This window comes from Liolophura sinensis, chromosome 1, assembly GCF_032854445.1.
Source record: "Liolophura sinensis isolate JHLJ2023 chromosome 1, CUHK_Ljap_v2, whole genome shotgun sequence".
In the NCBI taxonomy this organism is placed as follows: domain Eukaryota; kingdom Metazoa; phylum Mollusca; class Polyplacophora; order Chitonida; family Chitonidae; genus Liolophura; species Liolophura sinensis.
The window spans coordinates 43,674,178-43,691,004 of record NC_088295.1 but is presented as its reverse complement, the minus strand read 5'-3'; the positions used below and the strand labels follow the sequence as shown (position 1 = coordinate 43,691,004).

Here is a 16,827-nt window from a genome sequence, read left to right as displayed (position 1 = left end):
TCTGGGTCAAGATCTATCTGTCTGACATCAGAAAAAAAGCTGTCAAATAGGATAAGGAGCTCAATCCTGTAGACATTATTAACAAGTATTACAACACTCCAAATTTTATCACACACAGACCTTTATGGTGTCTCCTTTATACCAGCAGGATGAGGATTTCAAAGGTCATTAAGTTAAATCATACAGCTGTGTTGGCAATATTTGACTATATTCATTTTGTAACAAAAGAATCAAGATGTTACATGGACAATACGAAATGTTTTCAATGTTGGTATGATTTTCGTCATAAAATGTATAGTTTGAGCCTTACTGAAAAACAAAACAAAAACAAACCAAAGCTCAAATTCTCAAAAGCTGCAACATTTGGCAACAAGTTGGAAGTCTTAATCTTTTACTCAGGCCCCTTGTTCAAAGGTAAAATGTGAAAAAAACCCTGACCCACCAACAGGCAGAAAGAGCAACTTTCAAAGCTGCTTGTTGCTTGTTGTGGAATGATCCCTCTGGAACACTTTCTGCACAGATTCATCTGTACTTTAACAGCGAGGCTCCGCAGGGTGAAGAGCATCAACAGGCTATTAAAATGAGTCCCCTGACATAACCCCACATGTGGAACCTCCGGAGTTGATTAGCACTTGTTACCTGTGACATACCTGTTGAGCCAGTCTAATCTGTAATTCCTGTCAGGCCACTGAGGCCCCTCCCACAGGTAAAATGGCAAGTAAAAAATACCACACAAATATTTACCCCAGTTGTTCCACTTAAGGAGTCACTGCAGAGGAACTTTGAATGTTAGGTCACAGCTAATGCTTTGTATGAGAGCACTCAAAATGAAGGGAATAGTTTACATTTCATTCAGTTCAGAACTTCAGAACGTGTTTCAGTGTCCATCAGATTGAGACAGCATCTCCTTAAGTGATGCTTTGTATGAGAGCACTCGAAATGAAGGCAATAGTTTACATTTCATTCAGTTCAGAACTTCAGAACTTGTTTCAGTGTCCATCAGATTGAGACAGTATCTCCTTAAGTGATGCTTTGTATGAGAGCACTCGAAATGAAGGCAATAGTTTACATTTCATTCAGTTCAGAACTTCAGAACGTGTTTCAGTGTCCATCAGATTGAGACAGTATCTCCTTAAGTGATGCTTTGTATGAGAGCACTCGAAATGAAGGCAATAGTTTACATTTCATTCAGTTCAGAACGTGTTTCAGTGTCCATCAGATTGAGACAGTATCTCCTTAAGTGATGCTTTGTATGAGAGCACTCGAAATGAAGGCAATAGTTTAGATTTCATTCAGTTCAGAACTTCAGAACGTGTTTCAGTGTCCATCAGATTGAGACAGTATCTCCTTAAGTGATGCTTTGTATGAGAGCACTCGAAATGAAGGGAATAGTTTAGATTTCATTCAGTTCAGAACTTGTTTCAGTGTCCGTCAGATTGAGACAGTATCTCCTTAAGTGCCTTCTTCCTGGCAATTTTAGCAAATTACACCAATTACCCTAATAGATCAACTTTTCACTCTGTACAATGACATTTGTTATTCAAATTTTAAAACTTTCTCAAGGAATTCTTACACGTTACTTCAGATGTCTTGTCTATATTTCTACTGATATTTTGTCTACATTATGACGGACTTGACTGTAAAATAGTCACTTACTATCAACTCCTAACTCAACAGGCCTTCTTCATTACACTGCATGACCAGATCTCATGACACATGATTCTAGCTATAAATCAGTTTGTCCTCTAACAGACCATTATTCTTCTTGCTGACAAATCTTGTTTAAACTTCAGTTCAGTAGACAAACACGATAACCACAGCACGACCTTCCACAGTATTATCTGGTCAAGAAAAGAATACGGAATTAGACTCATAATACTAATGCCTTACATTTTCCCAAGCACTGTCTCAGAAATCTTAATTAATTATTTCCTAGTCATTAATAACACTAATAATTAAGAATACTAATGCGCACATTAAACTCATTACATGTTTCAATTCATACTCATTAATTCAGCTGTATATACTACAAAGAATTTGGATAGGTAGCCCTATAAAAATTGTGAGAAATACATCTAAATACGAATAGGTATAATATATTTTGATTCTATTAACTCTACCTTAATCCTATAATGATGAATAATAATATCAAAAATTCTTCACATTTTACGCAATTTTTTTTAATTTACCCATTGTGCTATGTTGAGTCTGATTAAACCAACTGACAACCACTCCTCAGGATTATACTTTTTCCCCCCCTCCCAAAGACTAGAGTTTATATCTCTTGTCATAACGCCCGTTTTTTGAGGCGTTTGTAATAATAAAGCCTGCATTGTGGTCTGACAAACCTTGGGTATGATGAATGAATCTGGGTCGAGTCGCTAATTTAACTTTTTTTTTTTCGAACACCAGTTTAGCAGCGAACAATAAACAGCCCTTGTTTACCCAGACACAATGGTGAGGCAACTGTCAAGTTCCTATTTAACTTTAATAAGAAAGCTCAGAACACTGAGTCAACATTCAGAGATGGATTAGGCTAGGAAGCTACACAAACAATTAGCTAATGTCCAAAGTGCTAGGGAACTGAAAAATAACTCATGTTATTGTAATTCTTTGACCTTAATTTTTTTTTTAACATGGTTTATTTGATGGTATGGTATGTCTTCGACTGAAACCTTACAATACATTAGCTTACATACTTATTATAAAGTTAAATTTCATAACTGTAAATGTTTATAGCACATGTAACTCATGCATTCTCAAATTTTCATGCCTGTAAATAACTTTTTGAGGTGTGTATGACAAAATTCAAACTTAAAAATTGTTCTGAAGATTCCCTATGTTATTTACATGTGAAGTCTGTCACCACTTAGTTTCTACCTGACCGGATGGAATTTGATGCCTGACAGTGTTCTTGTCCGGTTGCTTATTTGCAGGATATCAATCCCAATCTGTGAATGCAAGACATTAGCCCCTTGAAATCAACCATAAATGCCTGAGACCAATCGTCGAATCCTCTGAACACCAACTTTACTCCACTGAACACTAACATTAATCCTAAACACATCACATTCTCAACACATCTCATCCTCAACACATCTCAACACATCTCATCCTTAACACATCTCATCCTCAACACATCAACTCCAGCCCTCTGGATACCTTCAACAAATTCTCTTCATTATTAATTTCACAGAAGGGTTTTCAAGTTGTTCTGTATTATGCAAGATTGTCTAAAATTATGAAAGATTTGTCGATGATGGTTAAAATATGCCTTCTCCAGTACAGTATATTGGTCATATTTCTAGGTCACTGCCGTGAAATGTACATTCATTAATTAGTACCCCTGTGCACATTATGAATAGATTTTAGCAACATTGCCATTACTTAACATATCACTTTCAGGAACGATATATAGACCATCTGAATAAATCATCTTTGCTATACTTGTCAAAGGCAAGTCTCGCTATCCAAGAAAAACTGTACAAACTTAAAGAGAAAAAGTTTGCAAGACAGGTATTAATTGGTGGGGTCTTTTGCAAGAAAGACAGTTGACTTCCCATCTACTGGTTTCATATGTTTAGTTTTAAATAACAAATCTAATTAAAGCATGCATACTATTCTTAGTGCAACCCTCAAATTTTAGGGCCTGCTTGATATTGAAGATATTGATGAATTGAATTGCAGTTGTTCAACACAGTTCATGTTCAAAATTTACAATGTCCAGAAAAACACCACACACAGTCTTAGAGGATACAGTAGAGAAAGATTGGGAAAAGGAGGGGGGTGGGGGGGGGAGGAGTGGAGAGAGTAGGGTTAGCGACACATGAATCAGCTAATGAGATGACATTTCAAGCCATGTCTGCAGTTTGCAGTTTACAGATTGTACAGCCAGATTACCACCTTGTCTAATGTACCTGAAGCTTTACCTCATCTCTACCTAGGTTACCTGTATTTGCAGTCAACCAACCATTATAAATGCTATCTGCTTTGTTTGTTTATACATATTAGCAATCTCTTTCATACAGTCACCTATGACAAGAGCAAATTTCGTATTTGTTGACTTTTCTACCCCGCTTAGCTATGAAGCCCTTTTTTTCATAATAATGTTTCACAAACTCTCTACTATCAAGGACAAACACTTAACACGATAGCACATTTATCTTTGCAGGTATCTCAAGGTATAGAATTAACACCCAATCAATAAAAAGTGTAGGACAATGTTATACTTCCCCAGGACAAGAAACTTGCAGAGAAAATGATGATGTTATCTGCCATGTACTACTACATTTGTATATTACTTGCAGGTATCTCTGAATACAAGGTATAGAATTAACACCTGAAGAGATGCTCAACCAATAAAAAGTGTAGGACAATGTTTTACTTCCCAGGACGAAGAAACTTGCTGGGAAAAGGGTGAAGTTATCTGCTATATGTGTATATTACTTGCAGGTATCTCTGTATACAAGGTGCAGAATTAACACCTTTAGAGATGCTCAGTGAATAAAAAGTGCAGGTTAATGCTATGCTTGAATGGAAGAAACTTGCTGAGAAAAACCTCCGTAATTTATCTGTAATGAACACATATGATTTAGTTATGAGACAGGTGTTGTGAGATCATTGTGAGGTAGTGGTCACTTTCGTGAGACTGATGGCTGAGTTTTCAAAAAGCCTTCACAAGTTACAACAGTCGCGCTCCACCTCTTGAAAGAGTCTACATGTGACATACACAACCATACATACAAAAAGTTCATGCATGACAGCAATACTGGTGTATAGATATCCTCCAGTCACTATAGTAGAAAAAGCTACCACTCTGTAATACTTGCATATTAATACATGGAAACTGGCAAACAGATCCAAGTCTTGTTCTTGTAAGTCATACTGCATCACTTTTTGTAAGATTACAACATGATTCCTTACACGTATATGCAAGTCCATTTGTTAATGGTTTTACAACCCCTTAGCAATGCTCACTAGAATTAGAAATCCTCAGACAGGGGACAGGCAAATTAAGGAAACCTCTAAATACAACAATGATATTACCACAATAATTCATATTCATACATGTAAATAGTTGACTAATTGTTTCCTCAATATTAAGGAAACAGCAGACTGAGTATATACAATGCTAATGTATCAATCAGGTAGTACTGATCATTCTGCTAAATAAATGCTTTCATTATTAGATTATTGAGACAAAAAGACAACCTACATAATTTTAGTGTACTATAGTAGCCCATCTAAAAAATCATACACATAGTAATATGTAGTACAGATCACCACATCCTATTTAATACAACATACCTATATACTGATGTCAAGAGCACTTTTGAGAAATCTGCGTACTTCTACACTGTAATTGAGACGTTAAGAAATACGTGTAAATCAGGATGTAAGTTTTAGGTTTGTTCAACACAGGTAACTTACCTCAAATTCATTTCCCACTTGATTAAGTTCATCCGGTAAACACACAAACAAACAATCCATGGTGTCAAGAAATTCTTGAGTACCATATTTGCGATTTCTTTTCTCCTCTTTCTTTTTTTCGTGCTTGGAATTTTTCCTGATGTGCTTATTTTTAGGTGACTGCATGAAGTTGGGCAGTTTGAGGTGTAAAGACTTAGGTCTACTGCGTGGGGATTGGTTTGGGGAGCCCGAGACAGGCGATTGACCACCGGTGTCCTTCACAGACTTAGAAGTTGACCCTAACCCCAGCGCGCCTGGCACAGACAGCAAGTTTAACGATTCACTCTCACTGGTGTTGACCACCACCCAATTTTCTGAGTCAGTTGATCCCTGATTATTGGCAGGGATTGGCGGTTTAGGGGCAGCCCTTTTTCTGTAGTGTTTTTTCTTGGCCACCGTCGGCTGCTTTGCCTCTTCTAGCTCACTCGTAGTTGTACCTTGGCTGTGAGAGAAAATTTGGCCATCACTCTGACTGGCAGGGGATTCCAAAATATCGATGGAATCAAAAGATGAGTTCATCTCGTAGTCTAAATCCACATCTACGTCTAACAGAGCAACAAACTCTGGATCAGCCATCATATCGGTTAAGCCACTATCTCGGGTGGCTGACAGCCCATCTTGAGATTCACACCTGGGGATAAGACGGGAGCTGGCCTCCATCCCCTCCCTAGGGGAATCCCTGTCAGTAACCAGGCCACCATCTGGGGTTTGAGGGCGAGGCACCACTATCTTCCTGCTGAACATTCCTGAACTCATCACTGTCACAACATTTCAGGTAAACACAGGTAAATGTCTAGGTATATTAAACATGTTGAAATACATCCCAGGTATATCTACTCACTCAGCCACATCCTTATACAACTGACTCATCTCACATGTGTGAAATTAAACGAAAAGCAAAACTTCTCAAATTTCCCACATCAGCAGGTGCCACAAAGCACTTTCCGGGTAAGAGCAGCAGTAATTACAGGTGTCATCTGTGCATCAACACCAAAGCCTGGCAGGTTACAGGAGTGTGATATACCTGGTTGGCTGTACCTCGATGAACTGGTGGGGGAGAGAGCAAGGGGACTGGGTGTTGAGGCCCGGCTTAGTCCTGGCTACCTTCACTGTCCTCTACAGGTAACTCTGCCAGAGCGCGCCTCAGCGAGCTGTCAACAGCAGCAAATCCTTAGCGACATTCCTATCACACCTGTCCATATGTTTATCCTGGGCCTTCCCAGTGGCCAGTAAACTCATGGCTGTGACTGAGCAAGACCCTTCTGAAGGCCAGCAAACACAAATAAGCTAGGTACCGCGGCTTCACCTGACAGTGTTAAGTCATTCTACCTGAGCTTAGTGACAATTTTATGCAAATCAGTGATGTAGAACTGCACCACAGGTGCTGACCTCAGAGTTGTAGGGCGACCAGGATGTGTATCACACCACACATGTGCATAACATGTACTCCATTCTTCTCTGGCTTGTTTTTCATTTTCGTCCTTCTTCAAAACTTTTCATAACAGCTCTGCTGAGCCAAAAGAAAAAAAAATCCCTTCATTCACTCAGCTGAGCTGTCATAGAACGCAAAAAAGTAAATTGTGTAGAAACTGGGGAACATGATATGACAGAGTTGTTGAAGTGTGACCAGGCTATACACTGTGTAACCCACAGCCCTAAGCTGGCCAGTACCGCACTGTGCCACTGTTTACAGCATAATGATAGGATGTGTTCCACTCTGGCCATATATGTCTGTATGTATAGGTCACTCGCCGTACTCTATCGTTTCTGTCTCGCCCCCAGATCTGCATAGTGTCTGAACCGGTCCATGTCCTTCCTTAGATAAATAAAATAGTTTCACTGACCTGCTTTCCTTTCTGCTATATAACAGGTGAATACACTGCAATAGGTAAGTAAATGAGATAGGTGTTTTCTGGTAAGGATTATATCCGATGGTAGATGAATTAAAACTGATTCACAACAACAGATGAGCTGTTCGCGTCAGCTGCAATCCAACTCTTTTTGTTAGTTTCAATACATCTTCCAGTTTCAGAAGTGTATCCCGGATTTGGCAGTATCTATGGTTTTGTGGCGTCAGGCATATCTGTATGAAGACATATATATTCTATATTGTATATATCTATACAATAAATGACGTAAAACTTCACCCATCATTGAGTTATTGTATTTCACTTAAAGTAGATTCCCAGTGCTGCGCCTTCCAAACTACAGATAGATGGTCTGATGTACCCTGAATCGTTTCTGATTAGTTAAAAAGTTGAAAATGGAAGAAAAATGGCAGGATTTTGTGATCAAACATCAGAAAATCTACCCCACTACAATGGAGCCACTGCTGACCTTGTGACATCACAGCGGTACATTCGCTGCACTCATATGAGTTTTCACTACATGTATATGCTCATAAGGTCCAAGTTTAATGGGTTTTTTGTTAAATGAAACTAGCTTATGTAGGATTTTTTAAGATGCAGTTTACAGACTACTAACCTAGCATAATTATTGTGTCTAGAGAACATTTAGCGTGAAAATAAAGTTGCTGGGATCTCCTTTAAGTTTAGCTTTTTCCAGGCGACAGATTTTTCTTGATTCTGCTTCATTCATCCAATTTATATTGATTTACTGTTAATTTTTCTTACCAGAAATACTCAAGTGTTGGCATCATACAAAAGTATAGTTATAAGGTTGTGAAAGTGCATTTTACAGGCCAAACTTGACCTGAAATCACAGAAAGGTGTTCTGAGGTTTGTTTTAACGATGAAAAAAGGATGATAAACAAGCGGAAAAATAACATCTTGAGCATCAAAATATTTTGTAAGTCATGTTTTTTTGGAACAAATTTTTAGATGAAATACGGTACATACACACACGCACACAAGGTGGTTTCAATGGGCTGTCCCCTGAAGTTTTGTGAATCTCTGTACCGTTTCATATAGGTTATTTCTGTCTCTGTCAGAAACCTCGCTAAAAGCCTATGACATCAGAAGGCATACACCCACTCCACCCAGACATACGTGAAGTTCTTAGTTATAGTCACGCACATACAGGCTACATTGACATGTCTCTAGTCTCACCTCATGTAACAGCCAGGTGAAAATATCCCATAATTCCCTCTAGTTTGCTTTAATACTAATTACATAAACAGAATGATTGACTTTTTCTTTCTTTTTTTTTTTACGTAAAAGGCATGTGTCATGCAAATGAAGAATCAAGAGTGAAACAATGAAATTAATAAAAAAAAATCTGCTGACGATGACAGTCCTAAATGCCTATGGCAGTTGAACAAGGTGACAGACATAAACATATGCACACGCAGAACAATCCACTTAAAGCACAGTTTTATTCAATCTCTCGCATCAAACAAGTCTTTCCACTGAATTTTAGCAGTGACTGAAAGCGTTATGTGCTGCACCTGTGATGTAACAGTACAGTTTAACCGAATCTTCTAAGCCACCACAGTCAAATCTTATTCTGTGCCCCCCCCACTCCCCTCCAGAGAGGGATGTCCAGATAGATAACCAGGAAGAACTTGCTCATTTCATTCAATCATCACTTAAATCATCTCTGTATGCTCAAGTCACAGGATGGGAGAGATGTAGGTGAAAACGGTTAAAATGTGTGAAACTTGTGAATTGAGTTCAACCTGTGGTAAAAAGCTACAATAAAACAAAAAAAAGGTTCACTGTTTACACAAACATTCAAAATAATACAAGGAAAAATACAGTTAAAACAGCCGAAATCATCCCTGCCTCAATAAGCCGAACTACTTTCAAATTGACCTAAAATTATGCCACACTGGCATGAGGGTTCTCCACTGTAAGGAGATTCGATTACATTACACTATGGAACAAAAATTAGAGAAGAACTTATGATATGTGATTTACCCTTACTGTGGGTTTAAAGAGGTAACCACTGTTACGTAACACAACTAAAAAGGCATACTAAGATCGAAATATGCTTAAATTAACGCAGGTATTGGTAAAACGTCTTTGAAACAACAAGCAAACTGCTCGCAGTTACGCAAAAGTTTGATAAGTGTTCAATCAGCACAAGTGTTTCAATATCCCAAGAGAGTTGTGTATGAGTCCAGAAACAGTTCGTCCGCAACACCTGGGTTATAACTTAAGTCAAGAAAATTTGTACTCACACGTGGTATGAAGAGAAATGATGGAGAGATTGACCTAAATAAACACTGTGTCAGACTACGTTGTGCGTTACTCCACAAATCTTAATTTCAGCACTGCAACACATGACAACAGATCTGATCCTGACAAGGAAGAAATGATAAACTGACAGAACAGCTACTGCATCTGGGCTTATCTGCATATATTACAGTTCATAACCAGAATTTCTGAGACCTTAATATACGTCCACCATTTGAATTCCAGGAGTTTTAATGTATTAAAACACACAGAGTCATCCTGTATCAAATTCTGAAATGATTTATTTATTTCATTTATTTATTTGATTGGTGTTTTAAGCTGTACTCAAGAATATGTCATGCCGGCAGCCAGCATTATGGTGGAAGGAAACCGGGCAGAGCCCGGGGAAAACCCACGACCATCTGCAGGTTGCTGTCAGACCTTCCCATGTAGAATTCTGAAATGAGGTAGTCCTTCAAATTCAGTATGGACATGCAAAACCAGAATGTCACAAAATCTGGACATAACTTGTTTTCAACAGGAATCATCTGACTGGGCACTGGTTTTAGCCGATCTCCGTAGAGTTGAACACATTTTATTTTTCTGTGACTCAAAGCATATAATTATATCCAGATTAGTCAATCTAAGTGTTACACATGTTAACTTTGTCGAGTTGGACCCAGCTGCTTTGGATTGCAAGTTGACCTATGGCCAGTCTTCTTTTATATGTGCCAATTTAAGAAGAAGAAAACTAAAGTTTGGAGATAACTAAGGATGGGGGTGGAGGGTGGGGGGTGGGGGGTGGGGGTTGTAGAGGTGATTCAATGCATTTAGGATAAATGGTAAGATAATTCTCTGTGCTCATCACCATGAAAAACAAAACACTATAGTCAAACCTTGTAGTATTTGAGCCCATATAATGTCAACTGACACAGGTAAGACCAGCAAATGTTTAAGCTGTCAGATCTTTTGGCTGTCAGTTTTTCATGGACCTAGTTTTTGTCTATCTTTTTAAGGAGGACACACACACAACACATACACTGTCACATGTGCTAACAACATGTTCCAGCTTAAAACAAAAAATTACACAAAAAAAAACAAAAAACAAACTTGTTTCTGTTTTTTGTTTCATGACAGAACACACAAGCACACTTCTGACCAGTGATACATCTGGGAAAACACTGACCCATTTAATCTTTTTTTATGCTTCACTTAAGTCTTCAAAATATATTGCAACGACATGAAAGTGGATTATTAACAGTATTAATTTAGTTTATTGTATCTTTTTCTGCACATCTGCCTTCATCAGTCCCACCCCACGTGCATCTCTGTTCTTCCCAGTGTGGATGTGAAGACGTGTAGGAGAGGAGAGGGGAGGAGTGGGGTTAGCGTGGCTCACGATACGCTTGTGAGCCTACCAAATGCAGTATGGGACATGCAAATGGAAAGAGGAAAAAATTTATGACATCTGACATTACCTTTGACAAAAAATGCATGACCAACTTTAGTCATTTATTTTATGGGTAAAACACAACCTGGTCCAACCTGAGGACAGTATGGGTGTGGTTCATACCTATAACTACAATTAATGATTACAACTTGACAGAACATAGTTTTCTGAGCCCTAAATTGTGTTGTTTTCAAGAAAAAAAATAAAGACTGTCAACATTTCTATAGCTTCAGCGATGCTTTATAAGTGCTTTTGAAAGGTAACTGCCACTTTACATTCTTCCCACTTATCTTTTTAAATTGTTTGGTGTTTTGTTGTACTCCAGGATACTTAATTTTAATGATGGCGATCTGGGCAGAGTTGGTCAGAAGTGTTTTAGAACTTAATCGCTGGCACTTTAGTCAAGACTAAAGTGCCATTTACTTTGTATTGGGGTGTGACTGGTATTAAGATTTACGCCTGGATTAGATTTAATACACTGCTGTATACATATATATATATATATATATATATATATATATATATATATACATAAAAATCCAGTAAGAAAACACACAACTGTTTTTTTCAGTTATTGTTTTGGAATGGCAAATGTTATTTTAAGAGTATCAATTTGAGCATAACCTTAAGAAATGACTGATGGGTTCAGCTGCCAGCTCTTCACAGTGATTGACAGGTGGCACTCTGACATAACCATAGACACCAGTAATATCATGTTTTATTCTCAGAAAAAGGTGTATATTGTGTATTTAATTCTTAATAGCTCCAAAATGTCATAATAACATATATGAAGTGAAAAATCTCCTAAATGTATGTAATATGTACTGTCACAATACATATCACAGGAAAAGAAGCTGTTGGTTATAAAACATAACTTTCATTTAATACTTCGACTGCCTGAAGGAACATCTCGTAAGCCTATACCAGGTACTTTTATCATGGGATTCTTCTAATTTTGATTAAATAAGGACTGAATGAATATACTACTTTATCAAAATAAAATATGAAAACTATTTCCATCAAGTTTTTTTCAACTTTGTTATTTTTTGTCACGCAATTCACAATTTCATTGAAAAGTAACATGTAACCGAAGAGACCACAAATGATAAGGGTTAATGTAACAGGAATATCTAAAGCTTCTATCTATAACTTTTCACATGATGACCCACATCATACATCAGTACACATGTCAAGTTATTGCAAGAGTAAACTAATAGCTTCTCAACAATAACTGGGGCAAACCTCAAGGAAAATAAAATGTCAGTGAGTTAATATAATTTGAAAGCTAGGCTTTGTGCCCCAGGTCATTGCACATCTTATATGTTGTCAATGGCAACCACAATGGCAGCTATGAAATTGAATGTCTGTGAAACGGGTACAAGGAAAAAGGCTTGTCTCCACACAACAATGTGATTATGTTGCTATAATGTGAAAGGGCTGGGGGCAGCGAGAAGATGGGTGTATAATTTATCATCAGATACCTGCCAGCTAGGTATTCGAAGTCTATTAACTCTATGCTTATAAACACTTTGGCTCTGAATCCTTACACTACTTAGCCAGATTACATAAACTTTCATACCTACATCTACACCTTAAACTACAATTCCTAGTCTAAAAGTGTTACCAAATGAACTTGTTCATGATGAAAATATGCAGGAAAACAAAAACAATCGTAAGAAATGGTGTTTGAAGTTAATGGAGGCCCAAGTCCATTTAGTCTGCGTCAATGAAAAACAAAAAAGGTTCTTTCACAGGACTACGTGTACAAGGTGATACAAGTTTAAAGCCCATAACTTGAATAACCCCACTTGAACTTGAATAATAGTTCACAGAAAACGAATAGTGATTTAGAGTAAATGTGGTGTGTATGTTTGTTAACTGTAGCTTACAAAAAGTGTTCCAGAGATTGAGTGTATATGAAGAGATGCATGGACAGATAGACGGACAAACTGACAAACTGACGCCAACAGCCATGACAATAAGCCCATGCCAATTTTGGCCTATGAGTAATAAAAATTGCATCAAAAACAGCTCAACAATGAAGCCTTTTCCCCTTACAAAAATGTTGCAAATGCTTTCCTCACAGTTACAAACTTAATACCTGTATGCGACAAACTACATTCTACACACCCTGAGACTGAGCTTTCAAAACCCCATACGACGCACATTCTCTTTAAAAGACTTTCCCCAACCCTCCCTTGTTTACAAATACAACTACAGGACAATAAATGTCTCAAGTAGAGCTATAGAGATCAGACCTAACTCGCGTGCACTCATAGACACCTGACCTAATACGCTCTAACTGAATTTTCTGCCTGCTTAAATGTCTATGAAGTAATAGCATAACAACAGAATGTAAACATCTATAGCTGAAGAGTTGAAAGACACCTGAAAAAGGATCTGAGTGATTTAAAGTGTGAGTGCCTTGAAGTACATTCCAGCACAATAGCCATGGGTTTAAATAAAATCCTATGGGTATTTAATGTGAATTATTCAACTTAAGTTGAATTCAACCTGAACTATTACTGCTAGATGACAAAATTTGCATATGTAACTGAATAGGCACGGATCAAAGGTTATACCTGTAGAAATTGCTTTGAAAGGAACTGAACACACTTAACATAAAGCTAAAAGACGATATACATGAATTTGGTGTAAGAACTGCAAAAGACTACTTGCCATTAGTCTAAGAATTATATGAATCATAACAAAAACATTTTTTCTACCTGCCTTTCAAGGCATGGAGAAGCGTTTTAGGGTGGAGATTTTGTAGGAGTATCCTATACATGCACATCTATGATTGACAATACGCACTGAGGCATCACATTTATTACATACACATCTCAAGTACACATGCACCAATAGTTCCGACAATCATTACATAATATTTCATAATTTCACATACTTACATAACATATCAACTCAAACATGCTGTATGTAAATTGATATCAACAGTAGGTCTTGAAGATCCACAGTTCAATGGGCAAGTTTAATTTGGAGCCAACATGTATCATGGGCTCAAATCCAGCCCTGGCTTTAGGTCTGGAGGTTTGTTAGGTATCTGAAGAAGGTTAAGGGCTTACTGCCGGCAATCATTTTTCCTCTCCGAAATAAATTAAACCAACTTGGGATACGGGACCAATTCCAGATTATGGCAGAGAAGACTGGTGAAATAATTAAAGACGAAAAATGTACACATGTTTCCTGCAATTTGTTATTATAACATTATCCAATCTCAGTAGACATATGCTAAGAGAGGCTGTCTCATTCATACTTATTTAAAAAGATATGGCCTATAATAGACAATTCTTTTTCATATGGCCTCAGCCTATTTCAGGGTATTCAAGTGAATGGTTTATAGCAGGTACATGTATAGTGGGTCATAAAATTTCTGCCAAATTCATTTGACTAGCTGTTGACAAGCAGATGTGGGTTAGAGCAAGGTGGCAGTAGTTTCTCGTCAGCAATCTTGCATAAGTCATTTGTGTCATAAATTTCTTCACACAGTTACAAAGATATCTGAGAAATAAATCAACAAATTGATTCACCTGAGCATAAACGCAAGTGTGGTGTATCAGAAGATAGACGGACTGACTGCACTCATTGTTCGAGACAACGGAACAGTAAATACATATTAGTGTGCGGTGAGAAGCTAAGACTTGTGTCAACAAGGCTAGTCCAGGCATGTTCCAGTATACTAGACCTTGTAGTAAAATACACCTTATCTATATACATGTATTTCTGAAACAGATCTATCTAGGGTGCAGTTTTATGAAAACACATTTTCTCCTTTTGACATTATTGGTCATTATGACACAGTAATTCCTTACTGTAAATCTTTGACTTTTTCACCAACTAAAGTACTTTTTTTAGTGGAGCTTATGCATGCATTTATCAGGGAAAATTATGCTAAAAATGACTTGTTAGTGTCATTAAGGATGCTAGCTCCCTAAAACTGAGCAAATTATTTCTGTACACCTTACAGTTCTCTCAAAATGTTTCAAAATATTGGTTGCAGAGGCGGTTGAAAAGGTTGAAGAAATAGGGTAGTTCTCCAACCAGTATGGAAAACACAATTTTTGTCATTTGAAATTGGGTGTCACAGAGATTAGAAGAATTACAGTAATTCATCTGAACCTAAGAAGGTACTGACCTGTCCTGTATGTCAATAGGATCAACAAAAAACAACTTTTAAGCCTATAGAGAAAGAGTTGTCCACATGGATGTCAAAATCACCAAACCATTACCAATTCTGACACATTTTCGTTCTACTGCTACACAGCCGCCGTTTTCATCTCTGCACAAAACCAAAGTGACATTCAGGAGAATGAACTAAGTGTACAAGATCTATCAAGAAGAGGACGCTTGCCAGATGGTGTAAGAATCTTTAGCGTTACCCTTGAACAGGTTTCATCTAGCCACCTGTGAACTACAGGAATTATGCATATCACATTGTCCTCTCGGGTAACAAAGGCAGCACCACGCTGTCAAGATTAACCGAGTTCATACAAAATCTGTCTCGCATGACAGTATAAGCTCTCAATCTGACTACTCAGTTGGCAGATCGGATATATACAGGGATGAATTCTTAAAAAGGTGTCCTTCAAAGCTATAGCTGTTATCATTTCTGCTTCCAAGTTTTGTAACAAGTTTTGTAACAAGATTTTGTTTGTAATGATGTATATCTTTTAAAACTTTTTTACATGTTTACTTGGTCTGTTATTTGCTTTGATACATTGTGAGATCAAATCACTACATCTCATTAGATTGGCAACTAGTCTTTTTCACTCGAAACCAAATATTCTTTCCATGTGGACTCCACTTTCCATAAACACAGCCACATAATGCTGAAGAATTTATCAACATACCATGTCTTTAAAGTAAAGTTAATTTTCATCCGATCAACCTTTAATAAAGACATACTTGTACTTCAAAATGAACAATGTTATACAACATGAAAACATACTGTTATGGAGCAGAATAATAAATACGCTATGAATACATATGTACAATTCAAAAGGACAGGGGGGGGGGGGGGGAGTTGCGCGGGGGGAATGGGTGCATCAGGATTATCAGTGTCTTAGCAATGTTCAAGTGGCAGGGTCATAATCAACAGGGATAAATAGCATGGACTCGGCAACAAGTGGCCACACTTGTAAGATAAGAATGTTTATACGTATATGTATGTGGAACAACTATGTCCCATGAACATTCGCGGTGGTAGGAACCTTTGGGGACCGGTTCAACTCACAGTTCCACACAAATTCAGGTAAAAACAGAGTTTAGTTTCACAACTAAAATCACCACAATACTACCTAATTTCTTAGGTGCCAGACAGGTTATTATCCGGACATTTAAGAATCAGGAACATAGAAGAAATCTGTGCGATGATCTTACAGGGGGATCTTTGGCAGATTAAATTATTTGGGCCCAAGCTATGTCGACTGCTGTTCAATTCTGCATTTGTGGAGATGTTTTATGAACAAACTGTCTCATGCATTGCAAAAGAAGAATTGTGAATTCTCGCTGGGTCCCCAGTCACCACTGCACAGGAAAAAGTACCCTATAACATGTATATGTCCTATTACCTCACAAAGCTACCCCATATTTTTACATTTTTGTCTCTGAGTTGTTATCAGGGCCTCTGTGGCCAAGGTGGTTAGCGCACAAGTGCAGAGCAATTAATGGTCCAGGAGCCTCTCACCAATGTGGTCGTTGTGAGTTCAGAGCTAAATGGGAAGGTCTGCCAGCATTACCTGTGAATGGTTGTGG

General features: G+C 37.7%; 2 protein-coding genes across 2 annotated transcripts in view; both read right to left on the bottom strand.

Moving 5' to 3' along the window:
* LOC135468899 (rho GTPase-activating protein 20-like) overlaps positions 1 to 5,458 on the bottom strand; it is a 63,119-nt gene extending 57,661 nt beyond the window's left edge. The window contains exon 1 of the mRNA XM_064747366.1: positions 5,431 to 5,458. The gene's annotated coding sequence lies outside the window, so the exon portion shown is untranslated. The remainder of the gene's footprint in view (positions 1 to 5,430) is intronic.
* Positions 5,459 to 8,973: 3,515 nt separating this feature from the next.
* The window catches only part of LOC135468912 (myosin-M heavy chain-like), a 76,021-nt gene continuing 68,167 nt past the window's right edge, over positions 8,974 to 16,827 (bottom strand). Inside the window, exon 8 of the mRNA XM_064747389.1 lies at positions 8,974 to 9,730. Coding sequence (XP_064603459.1) covers positions 9,698 to 9,730 — 33 coding nt within the window. The 3' untranslated portion in view covers positions 8,974 to 9,697. The remainder of the gene's footprint in view (positions 9,731 to 16,827) is intronic.